Raw genomic sequence first — 14634 nt, forward strand, 5'->3', positions numbered from 1 at the left:
TGGGGTTCACTAAAGTTCACAGCATTGATAAGCAGCTCTTCTGTTGGTCAATTATTAGAAAATGTATGGAGTGTCACAAGAAGATTCCATTTCATCTTGTTTTATTCTTCCCTCCCTTCCCCTATGATCCTGTTTCTTAAATTCCACATATGAGTGAGATCATATGATAATAAGGAGCTCGTTATGTATGTAATGCAACTGATGAATCACTGAACTCTACTTCCAAAACTAATAATACACCATATGTTAATGCATTGAATTTAAATAAAACTATATATTTAAAAAACACACTCTCCAGTGTGATTAGAAGATCTTCCAAAGCAGCTTCTCTGCCCAGGTGGACTTGCAGTGTCCCCTTAAATCGTGAGTGATGACTTGTGGGATGTGGCTCGGCTCCCATGTAGCTCCCTGAAGCTAGTGACGGTTAATGCCCCAGTCAATTCCCTCCTCCCCCTCTGTCCCCCACTTGGTCCAGATGACGTGAACATCAGCACTTTCTGCCTTCTCCTCCAAGGTTATAGCCCACTCTAACCCAGAGGATCTTCACCTGGTCTGAGGCAGCAGGAAGGGCAAGCAGGGGAATTGTCAAATTCACACTAATCTCTTTGCAGTCAATTTTCCTGGCATAAGCAGCCCTGGCTTTCCAAAACCTTCTCTTTAGATGTTCAAGAGCTTATTTTCAGAGTTTCAAAACATTTTAAAAGACTTAATGTTGAAAGTTACATCTCCTTGCAGATTCACTGCAATGATCGTGATTCTTTTATAAACAACTACGAAGATCTCTAACTAGAGGAAAGGACAAGTGTAAGAATGTTCAGAAAAGAAAAAAGGCACAAAATTTAATATTTCAAGATAGCATCTCTCTACAACCTCATTCACTGCTCCCTCCTTCTCCTCCAACTCTTCCCTAACCCCTTACTTCTCCTTCACTAACTCTGGGAAACTTCTTTTCCAAACCTTAGTTGTCAAATCTGCTAATTTATTTTTTTCAGACTTCATTCAACCTCTCCTATAGCATTTGACAGTGTTGACCATATCCTCTGTATTAACTAGGAAAGGAGGGTGGTAGTGCATAAGTAGTAGTTGTTTAACTCTCTACTTGCTTAAGACAAGAGGAGAAATTATTGGAAGGTTACTGAGCTCTTCCTCCCAAGGAAATTACATGTTCAACTCTGTTTTGGGACCTGCATCTGGGCCTGGCATTTTCAAATCTATCTCCCTACCCAGGGTGGAAATGAACTCCCTAATAACAAATTCGTTGTTATTTGTTAACAACAAATAACAATGCGGTTGACCGTAAACATTTTTGAACACTATTGTTTTTAATCTATTTAAACCTGCTTCCTTTTAACTTCCATATATTCTCTCTGAATCTTCACTCAAGGGACAATGTGGTATATAAAACTGGGCCTGGACAGACCTGGCTTTTAGGTAAGAACACACTGGTACAGCTATTGTGGAAAATAGTATGGAGGTTCCTCAAAAAATAATAAAACTACCATATAATCCAGCAATTCCACTTTTGAGCAAATATCCAAAGGAATCGAAATCAGGATCTTAAAGACATATTTCACAATAGCCAAGATATAGAAACACCTAAGTGTCCATCCATGGAAAAAAAATAAAGAAAATGTGGTGTATATATACAATGCAATGTTATTTGGGTTTAAAAAAAAAAAAAGAGGGAAATCCTACCATTTGTTTAAAAAAAAAAAAAAAGAGGGAAATCTACATGAATGGACCTGCTGGACACCATGCTAAATGAAATAAAGCAAACAAAGAAAGAAATACTATATAATCTCCCTTATGTGTATAACCTAAAATAGTCACATTCATAAAGAAGAGAGTAGAATGGTGGCTGTCAGGGCTGAGGAGAGGGGGTATATGGGGATGTGATGGCCAAAGCGTACCAAGGTTTAGTTACACAAGATGAACAAGTTCTGGAGATTCACTATACGGCATTGCTGTAGCTACGTGTTAGCTATAATACCTATAGCTAACAATACTTTAACAAATACTTAAAATTTTCTAAGAAGGGGGCCACCTGGGTGGCTCAGTTGGTTAAGTGTCCAACTCTTTGGCTCAGGTCATGTGGTGGGATGAAGCCCCGCATCAGGCTCTGCACTTGGTGTGTGCATAGTGCACAGAGTTTGCTGGAGGTCTTCTCCCTCTCTCTTCCCCTCTGTTCCTCTGACTGTTCGAGTGCTCTCTCTCTCTCTCTTTGTAAAATAAATAAAAACTCCAAGGAAATTTTCTATGAAAAAAGATCTTATGCTGTGTTCTTACCATATAAATAAATAAATAAGTAAATGACAACAACAATGATAATAAGAGAGGTAGGGGAAAACTTTCGGAGGTGATGGATGTGTTTATGGTCTTGATTGGTGTCTACTTATCCCCAAACTCATCAAGTTGTATACAATAAATATGTATAGCCTTTTACATGCCAATCATACCTTAATAAAGTAGTTTTAAAAATAAAGATATATTTAAAAAGAACACATTAGCCATTCTTCATGGAAAGATTCACAATACAGGTGAAAAAAAATCCAGAGACTAGTATCTTTAATGAGATTTTAATCATTGTCATTTTAACTAAGGTTTTGTTGAAATGTATTTATCAGTACCAGAAAAGTACACAGATATTATGTGTATATAAAAGCATATTTTAAATTCCATTTAAGCCCACTCATTTCATCTCCCACAGCTGCTTTTTTGTTTTGATGAAACACTGAAAAAGGAATAAATAGAAGGCCAGTGTCTCCAATTGATGTACCTGTATGGCCCCCTGAATAATCCAAGCATGTATTCATATGCAAGAAAACTGTTCTGTCAAATACACAATCTCTCAATAGCTCAGGCCAGAACTGATGCCTCCTACAAAAGAAAAGGGGGAGAAAGCAAGCAACTTGCATTTCTTGTGCTTGACACATACTGAAGAAAAGTCCGAGAGAGAAGATGGGATTGTCTTTGTCGTCAGACAAGAAGGCAGAAGGCGCCAGTGACTACAGCACAGTGGTTCAGACTTTTCAGGGGGTGCATCTCCCGACAAGATTTAGGGATCCCTGCATGTGGTGCTTGAGTCCTCATCGGGCAGCTGAGGTTGCCGCTTGGGGTGGGTGCCGGATCTGTCTTTTTCCATTCAAGGTGCCCTTTGCCTTATTCAGCTTCACTGGGAGAAGCAAGCCAACCTCTCTGACCTTCCAGTTTTCCTGATCCATGTGTACAGACTGGGTGTTCGGGCCCCCCGATGGGTGGGGTCGATCATGGGTGGGGTCAGTCATACTCGAGGGAATCAAAGGGCGGGGTTAGTCGCCTTCCTCTGGGCTAAGCCCCTAATTTTCAGATTTTAAAGAGTCACGGTTCAGACACATTAGCAGTTCGTCCAAGAGCACACGGTTCGTGCAAGGGGTCAGGTGTGCTGCTCGCGCAGACTGGCTTTTTTTTTTTTTAAGATTTTATATTTTTTAAAGATTTTATTTATTCATTCATGAGAGACAGAGAGAGAGAGAGAGAGGCAGAGACACAGGCAGAGGGAGAAGCAGGCTCCACGCAGGGAGCCGGACGCGGGACTCGATCCTGGCATCCCCCGCGGGCGGGCATCCTAACGAAGGGGCGGAGCAAACGGCTCGGGGTGGGCGGGGCGTGGGGGCGGCTCCCGCGGGTTGGCCGTGCAGGGCCGCGTGCCCGTGACCGTGACGCTCTGGCCGCGGCACCGGAGCGCGCCCGCCGCGCACTCGCTCAGGGTCTGCAGGGCGCCGTCCACCTGCGCGCACACCGCAGAGCCGCCGTCCTCGGCCTCGCACTCGGAGGCTTCCCGGCAGACGCATCGGCCGCTCGCGGCTGGGAAAGAGACCACGGAGGCTTAGAGGCACGTGGAGCAGCTGGGGCCGCGGGGCGCCACCGGAGATCTCCAGAAGCTCCCGCCGCCCCGAATAAGCAGGGCCTGAGGCTGGCGCGGCCCGGTGGCCCTGCCGTCCCGTGTGGGCCAGCCCTCTCCGGCTCCCCGGTGCCGCCCCCCTGTGCCGCTGTCCAGGGAAGCCAGAAACGGAGCCCTCCTCCAACCCCTGGCCGCAGAAGGAGACCTCAGAAGAGACCAGGTCGCTGCGGGGCTCAGTGGCAAAGAAAAGAATTCACCTGCTTTGAGAGATGGGGCCTAAGACGCAAAGGGCCACATGTCCCGTAAAGACAAGCCAGAAAGGAGTTGGGGACGATTCCACCGTGTGCGCTGCAGGTGCCAGGCTGGAGTTAGGCCAGCCAGGTGTCTCCAAACGGAGTGACAAGGTCAGCCAGCCCAGGGGTGACTGCCACTCCCAACGTGACCCAACGGGGAGAGTTCAGTGCATCGTGGCTTGTGTGGCAAAGTGTCCAGGACTGAGGGGGGAAAGGTCCAAAGGAGGGCCTGAGATGCTGGCAGAGGTCTCACAGATCACGCAGTCCAGCTCCCAAATTTATAGGAGGGGAAACTGAGAGCAATGACTTGGCGCCAGCCGCCCAGGCTTTCCCCCTTGGTAAAGTGGCTAAACCCGTGGGAGGTAGGCCTTGCCAAGGGTGCTGCTGTCCAAGATCATGGTAAGTGCTAGTGGGACACAGCACCGGCAAATCTTGAACCACAACTTGAAAACAATCACTCCTTTTTCTCTTCTTCAAATTATTCTAATTACTTCTAGGAGGAAGTGTCACCTTAGCACTGATATGCTTTTAGGCACTTTTACCACCTCCTTAACACTTGCTAGACTCCCTTTATCCCAAAGAAGCAGCATCCCTCAAGCTGCCAGCAGCATCTGGCTAGCATCTGCAACCTTACTTTGTGTCATTATATGTATTTTTGTAGTTGCCTAATATTTATGGCAAGTGATATCTCCTTTTAAGAAAGTGATAATGAAATTTTCTTCTTAAAAAATAGTTATTTTTTATGTGGATCTATTTTTTTTAAATGAGTACATAAAACGGGTAAGACAAGGACAGAGCAAAAATCATGAAGGGGGACTGGGAACCGTCAGTGTTTGGGAGGACATTCAGAGCATCGATGGTGGATTTTTGTCCTCTTAGATACTTGATCCCCCCAGCTCCCCAGGAAAGGCTGTGGGCAAGGACAGTTACCCTTAGACCAGCCTGGGACTTTCACATCCTCAGGGATCTGCTTGGACTTGCTGCTAACCTAGAAACTACAGTTTTTAAAACCTCAGTACGACTACCTCAGCGTTGTCACCGTTACAATTACGAAATGCCCCTTACCATCACATTTTCCCCAGAGTGGACAGGCCCCGCAAGCTTTCTCGGTGGCGGCCGGCAGAGTACAGCTGTCGCTACCAGCAAGGGTGTAATTTCGGCCCTGACAGTGGAGAACATGCATCTTGCACACTGTCAGAGGCAGTATCCTTTTGCTTCTCTCATCTCGAGCACATACATCCAAGGAGGACCTGAAACAAATGTTTTAGATTCCATTATTTAGAAGATGTTCATTCTCAAAAGTGGAAGATGGGAAATGAAAGGAGAGGCTCGGAGCTCCGTGCCTCAGATGTTACCAGCCACAGCAAAAAGATGAAGCAGAAACTCAAATCTCCTTCATGACTGGGGCTCACCCTCCTCAGATCTTCGAAATGAACATATTTTGCTCTTTATTGGCTCACAATTTTTACACACGTAGATACCTGGTGTTCATCTAGTTTCATCTACAGCAGCTCAGATACAGCAAATTAGAAGAGAAGGCAAGGTCTGCTCAGGAAGCCGGGGGGTTGACAAGCAGGAAGGAGACAAAATCAGCAAAGATCACACACTCAGAGACTAGTCCAGTGGGACCAGTGACTGAAGGAGAAATTAGGTCCTCCCAGCCCAGCAGCCCTCAGAGTTCATGTCCATGATACGGCATTGTCCAACACCTGATGGTCAAATCCTCAAGGGAAGATGAAATCATATTTGTCAATGGGATTTTTTAAAGTATCTGTGTTTACAAAATCATTTAGGAATATTTCTATGAAAATTTATTACTTTTTTTTTCTTAAGCATGGGGGCTAAAATGGTGAGATTCAGCTTTTTAGAAATGTCACTGATAAAAACAAGCATCTTTCAGAATGTTGATGGATAAGGAAGGCATTACTATAGTGAACCCTTAAACAACAAAGTATTTTTGTATGGTAGATGGAGCCTATATTTATTTTTATATATATTTAGTTCTAATATTTTCTTCAAAGACCAAGAGCTAAATTTACTTGGAGTTATTTACATCAAATCCTTATATCTTTCTTTTATCTGCTTATTTAAGCTTTAAATCAAACTACTCAGAACAGCCTAAAGAGCAGAGACCTTGCAAAGCCACCTTGTTATCAGTATCTGAGAGAAAGCTCACTCCGTGTCTGTAGACAGTAGGCTGCAGAGAAACTAAATGAATCAGAGAAGTTAGAAAGAGGATGAAAGTGAATCAAAGTCAACAATGATTCATAAAGAACTAACGCCACAGTCAGAACATTCTGGTTGGACAACCACTGCCATTTACACTATTCAGGTGTATTTTTCTCACAAGAAGTCACTTCTTCTTATAAGATACCACCAAAATCACCATTGCCCACAGTTGGCGCTCAAGGAGTTGGATAGGAGTCAAGTACAGTTGACCTTCCAGCAACACTGGTTTGAACTGCACCATAGGTCCACTTTTACAGGCTTTGCTTTGATATAGACAGTACTATAAATGTATTTTCTTTTCCTTATAATTTTCTTAATAGCATTTTCTTCTCTCTAGATTATTTTATTATAAGAATACAGCATATGACACATATAACATAGAAAATATTTATGTTATTGGTAAGGCTTCCGGTCAATAGTAGTTAAATTTTGGAGGAGTCAAAAGTTATATGTGGACTTTTGACTGTGCAGGGGGTTCAGCACCCCAACTTCTGGGTTGTTCAAAGGTCAATTATAATTGGTCAGTACATTTGTGTTTTGATTCTTAACCTTAAAGATGACCAGTAAATCTGGGGGCCCAAGTATCTCCCATCTGCCTCTCCAGATTCACTCTCCACTCTCCCCCCTGCTGCCAAGAAGGCTGACACTATGAGCCACATCCACGGACTTCCTATCCTCTGGCTTTGGGTGCGTTTGATCAATGGCAGGAGATTGGAGGGATGTTTAGTGCCCTGGCTCACTGCAAGGGGGGTATCTCTGAGGTCCCTAAAATGAGAGACTAAGCTCTTCCTCAGCTCCCACCTGCAGAGTCTTCTCTGTCTCCAGCTTTGCATAAGAGCCCCCCTCATCACTCCAGGCCTGGGCACAGATATGTAGCCTGGCTGTTAGCAGTCCAGAAGTACTGCCTCGTGGCATCAGTTTCCTTCACGCTGCCCACACTTCTGTAAACAGTCCCACTAGGAAACCTCTTCTTGTCCTAATGCAATCATACCATCTGTATCCACCTAGGACCAGATCACAGACATCCAGTACCTACTTCAGAAGTCCACCTACAGCGGAGTGATTTCAAGTTGGGTGCCATTCTTACAATGCACATCTAGAGGCACAGACATTTCAAGAATGGGGAAAGCAGCACTTGTATCTGTTGGTACACTGCATTGAGAGTTTATATTTCAAGGGAATTTCTTTTTTTTTTTTTTTTTTTTTTTTTTTTTTTTTTTTTTTTTTTATTTCAAGGGAATTTCAACCCTAATCTCCTCAAGCTCTAAATCCTCAAGTGACAGTGTTTTCATTTTCCTCCATCTCGTGTATAAAACAAGCAGTGCCTGAGTCCTTCAGCCTTTCTCTAGACGGAATAGAACACGGCTTTAACACCGCTGGTTGTCAGCCCCCATGACCCAGGCAAATAACAGACAGCAGATGGACCAGGTTAAAACGCAAACAACTATCCTTAACCCTTGGTCAGCAACACCTTCCATCTAACAGAGACGCATCCACCAACACATTTTTTTTTAATCTTGAATAAAATAAAACAGAGAGAGGTGAGCAAAGAAAGAGCTTACCCACATTCATAGGGCATTTTACAAACACATCTTGAATTCTGCAGTTTCTCCCAGCGCTGACATTTAGGCCCTGCTGGTATCAAAGGAGCATCTGGAAGAAAAGGATGAGGGAGATCCAATCATTAGAAGAGCTTCTTTGTGGTAAACAAAATGTTATTTTAATTGTTGAACCGGGTTGCTGTAATATTTTCAACTGCCACAAATTTGTACAGTCAAAAAACAAAGCTTTTTAAAGCATTTTATGGAAGACAGAGTGTTCCTAGGAGAACCCTACAAATAATTTCATTGTTAGCACTTCCTACTGTATGAGCATTTACTATTGTGATATTTAATCCTCCTTAATAAATGCCCACTTCAGGTTAAAGAAACTAAGGGCCAGAAAAGTTAAGAAACTGGTGCTAGTTCACACGTTTAATAGATTGGCCAAGCCAGGATTTAAGTCCATGTTTGTCTGAATTCAAGGCCAGTGGAGCAGGCTCCCTTTCATCAAGAAGTTGGTATTTATAAACTGTTGTTTGGAACGCATTTGCCCACTCTGTCTGTGGTGGAACAGAAAGCAACACAATGTGACCTGTACATGGAGAACTCCCTGGTACCCCAAGATCTATGATAACCTCTCACATGTAAATGTCTAACTGGGGATCCCTGGGTGGCACAGTGGTTTGGCGCCTGCCTTTGGCCCAGGGCACGATCCTGGAGACCCAGGGTCGAATCCCACGTCGGGCTCCCGGTGCATGGAGCCTGCTTCTCCCTCTGCCTGTGTCTCTGCCCCTCTCTCTCTCTCTCTGTGTGTGACTATCATAAAAAAAAAAAAAAAAAAAAAGTCTAACTGGTCTCCCTTCAATGGTGAGTAAATATCTAGAGATATTTACATTAATAAAACCCTTTCCGTTGCTTTTTGTGTTTTCTACAAACTGCTCAAAATCAACCATCTTCCTATTTTTATAAGAAAACACCTTAGGTCCAGCTTACAAGAGCTTAATTTGACTGCCATCCCTTCAGCCGTCCCTGATTACAAGGTGAATGACCTAAAACATCCTGTTTTTTCCACCTCCTGCTAGCTTCATGACAATGAAATTCAGGGACATATATTTTCCCAACATAAAACTAGTTCTGTGTGGGATATATCTATAAAGGTAGTTTATCTGAAGAGCATATTTTTACGGAAGCACAACCTATGCATTACTTCCTCACTTGGGAAAACTTAAGGGCTTTAGACATGACAGTAAAATCTCATGAACAATTCATAACTTGTAAAAATGGCCACAATGTGAAGCATAGCCTTCCATGTCCAGCAACATCTGTAATGAATACTCATTCTTTAAACACTTCCCTTTCAAAGTTTAACCTAAATGCAATGTAGTATTCTGAATTGGATCCTGAATTGGATATAGTGAAAAAAACCAGTGATATATAAATAAAATCTGGAGTTTAGTCAATAGTATTACACTAATATTAGCATCTTAGTTAACCCACTAAATTATGTCAAGGTATATGAGATGTTTATATTATAAGAACATGGTAAAGGGTATATGGAAACTATATTTGCAACTTTTCTGAAAACTAATATTATTCCGAAATAAGATGTTTTTAAAGATGGTGTTATCTAGGGGGCACCTGGGTGGCTTAGTTGGTTAAGCATCCAACTCTTGATTTCACCTCATGATCTCAGGGTCGTGAGATCAAGCCCTGCCTCAGGCCGCCTTATTTAACAGATTCTCTCCCTCTCCCTCTCCCTCTCCCTGTCCCTCTGCACCCCCTCTGCTAAAGCAGCAACAACAACAATAACAACAACAAAAAAATGGTGTTATTTAGAACAGTGCTTCTCAACCAGGGGCAATTTACCAATGTCTAGAGACATTTTTGGTTATCTACTTACAGCTATCTAGTAAGTAAAGACCTGGGATGCTGCTAAACATCTTACAATGCACAGGACAGATTCCCACAACAAAGAATTACCAGTCCAAAATTCTAATAGTGTTAAGGTTGAGAAAGTCTAATCTAAATGTACCAAAACCAAGGTTCAATGATAAAGTCATATAAATGAGTTCTGCATTATGCAGAAGTTTATTTGCCAAAGACAAAGCTGGGGGGATGGAAAGAAGATGGTCAAAGGATACAAAATTCCAGTTATAAGATAGATGGATACTGAGGATGTAATGTGCAACACGAAGACGATACTTAACACCACTCTATGATATATAGGTAGATTTTTGGGAGAGTGGATCCTGAGATTTCTCATCACAGGGAGAAATTTTCTTTTTTTCTTAATTGTATTTTAGCGAGATGATGGATGTTAACTGGACCTGATGTGGTAAGCATTTCACAATAGATGTAAATCAAACCATCATGATGTACACCTTGAGCATCTACAGTGATCTACATCAATGATTTCTCAATAAAACTACAAAAGACGTTTTTTAAAACTTTATTTACTAACCATTCATAAGAATGAAATTTTAGATTTTAAATGTTTTCTACAAGTTATTATAATTTCTTTATGAAAAATCACTGGTAGAATTAGCTAGATGAAAGACCTTTGTATTTAAGAACATAGCTTTCTTGGGCACCTGAGTGGCTCAGTGGTTAAGTGCCTGCCTTTGGCTCAGGTCGTGATCCCCGGGTCCTGGGATTGAGTCCTGCATCAGACTTTTTGCAGGCAGCCTGCTTCTCCTCCTGCCTATGTCTCTGCCTCTCTCTCTCTCTCTCTCTCATGAATGAATAAGTAAAATCTTAAAAAAAAACAAAAAAAACAAAAACAAAAACATAGCTGCATTATCTTCATATATGTTTATGAGACTGCATTCTGATGGAGGAAGGGAGAAATGAGTGATTGGTGTTTAATGAGTAGAGAATTTCAGACTGGGAAGATGAGAAAGTTCCAGAGATGGATGGTGATGATGGTTGCACAATAATGGGAATGTACTTAATGCACTGAACTGTACATTTAAAAATGGCTAAAATGGTAAATGTAATGTCTGTTTTACTACAATAAAAATAAAAAGACTCCTGATACAGCAGGTATTTTAAAACATCAGTTTTGGAGGCTGACAAACCGGGTTTCTTTTTTTTCACCTGTAATAGGCTTATTTTAAGGGAAGTTACTATTATTATTCATCATGTCTTCAAAAAAACACACAGGCCTGAAAAATATCCTTAATTAAAACTTTAATAGAATTTGCTACTGAGTAGGGGAAAATTCATACTGAATTGTGCTACAAAACAACTGAAGCAGACATTTTAGAAAGACAAGTATATAATATCTCATTTGGAATAAAAGAGCAACCTCATCAAGTGTACATTGTTCTCTTTAATTTTAGAATTCCTGGTACAGGCCCATAACTTCAAATATCCCTGATAAATTCATATTTATGCTTCAGTGCAGTAGAAAACAAAGCACTTGTCTCTGCTGTGGACCTTTGACAGCTAATGAACATAGAACCAATGTGGTGGGCACTCTGCTGGCCACGCTGCCCTCCCTTCCCGTCATCAGGATCTATATTTAACACCAACAGCCTATGTCCACCATCAGCCACAGAGGGCTCTGTGCAGCCTGCTCTCCCGTCAGTTGTAACCATCTAATTCATCTGACAGTATCACTCACAGATTCTAGTACTTCATCCTCACTAAAAAAGGCAAATTTTAGCATTGAATTAGAAGTCATACACCAGAAAATAAGAATACCATATAAAATGGAATATAAGTGAGTTTTCCCTCCTTCCTGTCTTTTAATTGTCACAAATATGTATTTTCCATTTATTTTTTAAATATGTTTAAAATGTAAACAAAGAAGAAACTGGAGGCTATTTTAAAAACAAACCCATCCTACCTTAAATACCCCTAAAAAGAAATAGTTTGCTTTCTAAATCTCTTCTTATTGTAGCTTCTTAAAAGACCATTTCAATTTGCCTGGTGTTCAAAAATACTGGATTTTTGGATTTCCACTATTAAGACCAACTTCACAAACCCCAGCACTTTGCTTTCAATAACTTCTGCTTTGCAGTGTTAAATGCAAATGCTTTTAAGTTTTCTATTTCAATAATGCTAATAAACTCTCTGAAAGCCCAGGAATGAAACATACAGAATTTTTTATAAATTTTCATCTCAACTCTGTATTTAATAAAAGTACCTTTAAAATTTTTAGGAAAAAAACAGAAATTATTTTTGAAAAAGCCTTTATATTCTTGGCACCAAAACAGATACAAAACTAATTTTCAATAAGAAGGATTTAAGTTTGTTTCAGAATCACCAGAATTCTTGCCTTGCCTTGCATTCCATGAGTCTATCTGTGTCATGTGAAAAAAAACTGTTACCCAGTCTATGAACTGACCTTCCTGTAGAAGGGCAAAGAGGGAAGGAATGATTCACAGTATGTCCATCCAGGGCCATAAAGGACCACCACAAGGAGCCTCACTCACTTGAGTGCAGGTGTCCTTGGACAGATCTATGAGCTATTCACCTTTTTTCACACACTGAACGTTCTTCATATCAGGACTCCACTTAAGGCTGGATCCACAGAGAAACGCTGAAGGACCTTCTAAGGACATGCCACCTGAACAGGAAATGGTCACCTTTTCACCAACTCCATAGAAAGGTTTGTGGGGATGACTCTGTATGCCATCCTTCAATGGAGGTAGAACGCAGGCAATTTCTAAAAATAAAAGAAAACAGAATACAAGGATCATTGTTTTCCTAAGTCATCTTCTCTTAAATGATAGCTTCCAATAATGCTAATATACATGCTCTGCTTTTTTACATATTAGAAGACAAAGAGGAAGAGGTAAGTTCACTCCTAGGATGCCCTGAAAGACATGTCCCATAGTGCCTGGCATGTAATTGACCAATGAAAGACTAAAGACCAAAACAATCCCCATTCTCCATCCCGGCCCTCAAAGCTATGTGACAATTTAAAATGAATCATCTTTATAAACAGAGTCCCAAAGCCCAGGCTGCTGTCAAAACCAGACTTTTCACAGCTGCCATTTATCTTTTTGGTCTTGAAGTCCCACCAGAATTTTCCCAGGAACTCTGTTCATTTGCATATCATTAAGCATACATCCAATTAGATATTTTAACTATCTGAAAGTCTTAAAGAACCACCTTTAATCTTGCAACTGTACAAGTATTAAATACCTTTGGTTTTCCATCTCTAGTCTTTCTCACTCGATTACATTCATTATCTCAAATCTTCTACTTGAGAAAACAGCAAAGAGAAAAATGAGAAACATGCAGAGTTATGGGAAGCAAGTCAGAATTTATGATTCAAAAAAAAATCTTGGCAACCTCTCTAATGGACTTTGGACAGTATTCTACAAAATATTGCTCTGTTTCTGTACCATTTCCATCAGAAACTCCATTCATTCATTAATTCAAAAACAACATCTACTAAGTGTCTATATTTAGCCAAGTATGTTGTGTGCTGCTGGGGATGTGACAAGATACAAGTCTACAATGTTTGGTAATACCTTTCTCCTTGATGTATTTGTAGTTTGAAAAAAAATGCTGGAAGTCTGCTAAACTAAGGAGGAACTGCAGCTCAGAGGCTGAAAAATGGATAGAGTTTTTAAGAGTCATAGGGTTAGGGAACTAAGAGTTAGAGTCTAGTCCCATCACAAAGGAGAACCTAAGGAGAAATCCCAGACTTTCTATTGAGATCCCTTTAATGGCTACACACTAGGAATAAAAGTAAACAGGACATAAAACAGCCTCACTGCTTGCCAGAAACAAAAATCAAATCTTTTCTAGAGGAAGAGAACATCATCCAAAACCTCAAATTATTCCCTTATTTTTTTACACATAAAGTCTAGCATTTAATCAAAACTAATCTAACATTTAAAAGGCCAAGAATTAACCAAAATCCCCCCAGAAGACAATAGCAACCTGCCCACAGCAGGTCCAGATTATGGGATTAACAGCCACGGACCTTGAAAAAACTGTCATTAACAAGATGGGAAAAAATTAAATGACAAGGTGCAGAATCTCAACAGAGAATAAGAAAATATAGAAAAGTGGATAAATGAAATACCTAGGATTGGAAAATGAAATTAAGAACTCAACGGAGTTCTTAAAAGCAGATTAATACAACTGTACAGAGAATTAATAAACTGGAAGGTAGACCAATAGAAAATATTTAGAATGAAACAGAGAGGGAAAATTATGTAAAACAAAGGAAAAAATATACGTAATATACACAATCTAAAAAGTACATCATCTGTGTTTCACGAGGAGAAGTGAGCAAGAATAGGACAAAGGCAATGAGGACACAGTGGCCAAGAATTTCCTAAAATTGGCAAAAGACATTAAAGAACAGATTCAAGAAGTGCTTCGGATATCAGCCAGGGTAAAGACAAAGAAAATCACACCTAGGGACATCACAGTGGAGGTGCTTCTGAAACACAAGGACCGGGAAAAAATAGAAATTCTCAAAAGTAGCCGAACATAAGATTTTCAACCAGAAACAGTGAGACTCAGAGTGCAGTAAAATGTGCCTTCCCAACAGGAGCACTATCAACTAGAGACTGCTGAGGGCTTTTTCAAGACACAACTGAAACTTGAACAGGAGCATATGAGCCTCTCTGGAAAGGGAGATCAAGACACGGGCCACACAGTGAGCAATGATTCATCTTGATTCATTCTCTTCCACATTATTCTCTCATCTTAAGTTATATGC

The 14634-nt window shown here is 40.9% G+C and overlaps 1 protein-coding gene across 2 annotated transcripts in view; it reads right to left on the reverse strand.

Annotated features, from left to right (window-relative positions):
• Positions 1-2560: 2560 nt before the first annotated feature.
• C7 (complement C7) overlaps positions 2561-14634 on the reverse strand; it is a 52678-nt gene continuing 40604 nt past the window's right edge. The window contains exons 15-18 of one of the 2 annotated variants that reach the window (XM_038535232.1): positions 12424-12615; positions 7965-8055; positions 5239-5423; positions 2561-3843 (exon numbers count right to left, since the gene is read on the reverse strand). In XM_038535232.1, the coding sequence (XP_038391160.1) occupies positions 3605-3843; positions 5239-5423; positions 7965-8055; positions 12424-12615 (707 nt within the window). In that variant the 3' untranslated portion in view covers positions 2561-3604. Of the gene's footprint in view, positions 3844-4005; positions 4375-5238; positions 5424-7964; positions 8056-12423; positions 12616-14634 lie in introns of those variants that run through there. The other variant, XM_038535233.1, reaches the window with a different exon arrangement.

This window comes from Canis lupus, chromosome 4, assembly GCF_011100685.1.
Source record: "Canis lupus familiaris isolate Mischka breed German Shepherd chromosome 4, alternate assembly UU_Cfam_GSD_1.0, whole genome shotgun sequence".
Taxonomy (NCBI): domain Eukaryota; kingdom Metazoa; phylum Chordata; class Mammalia; order Carnivora; family Canidae; genus Canis; species Canis lupus.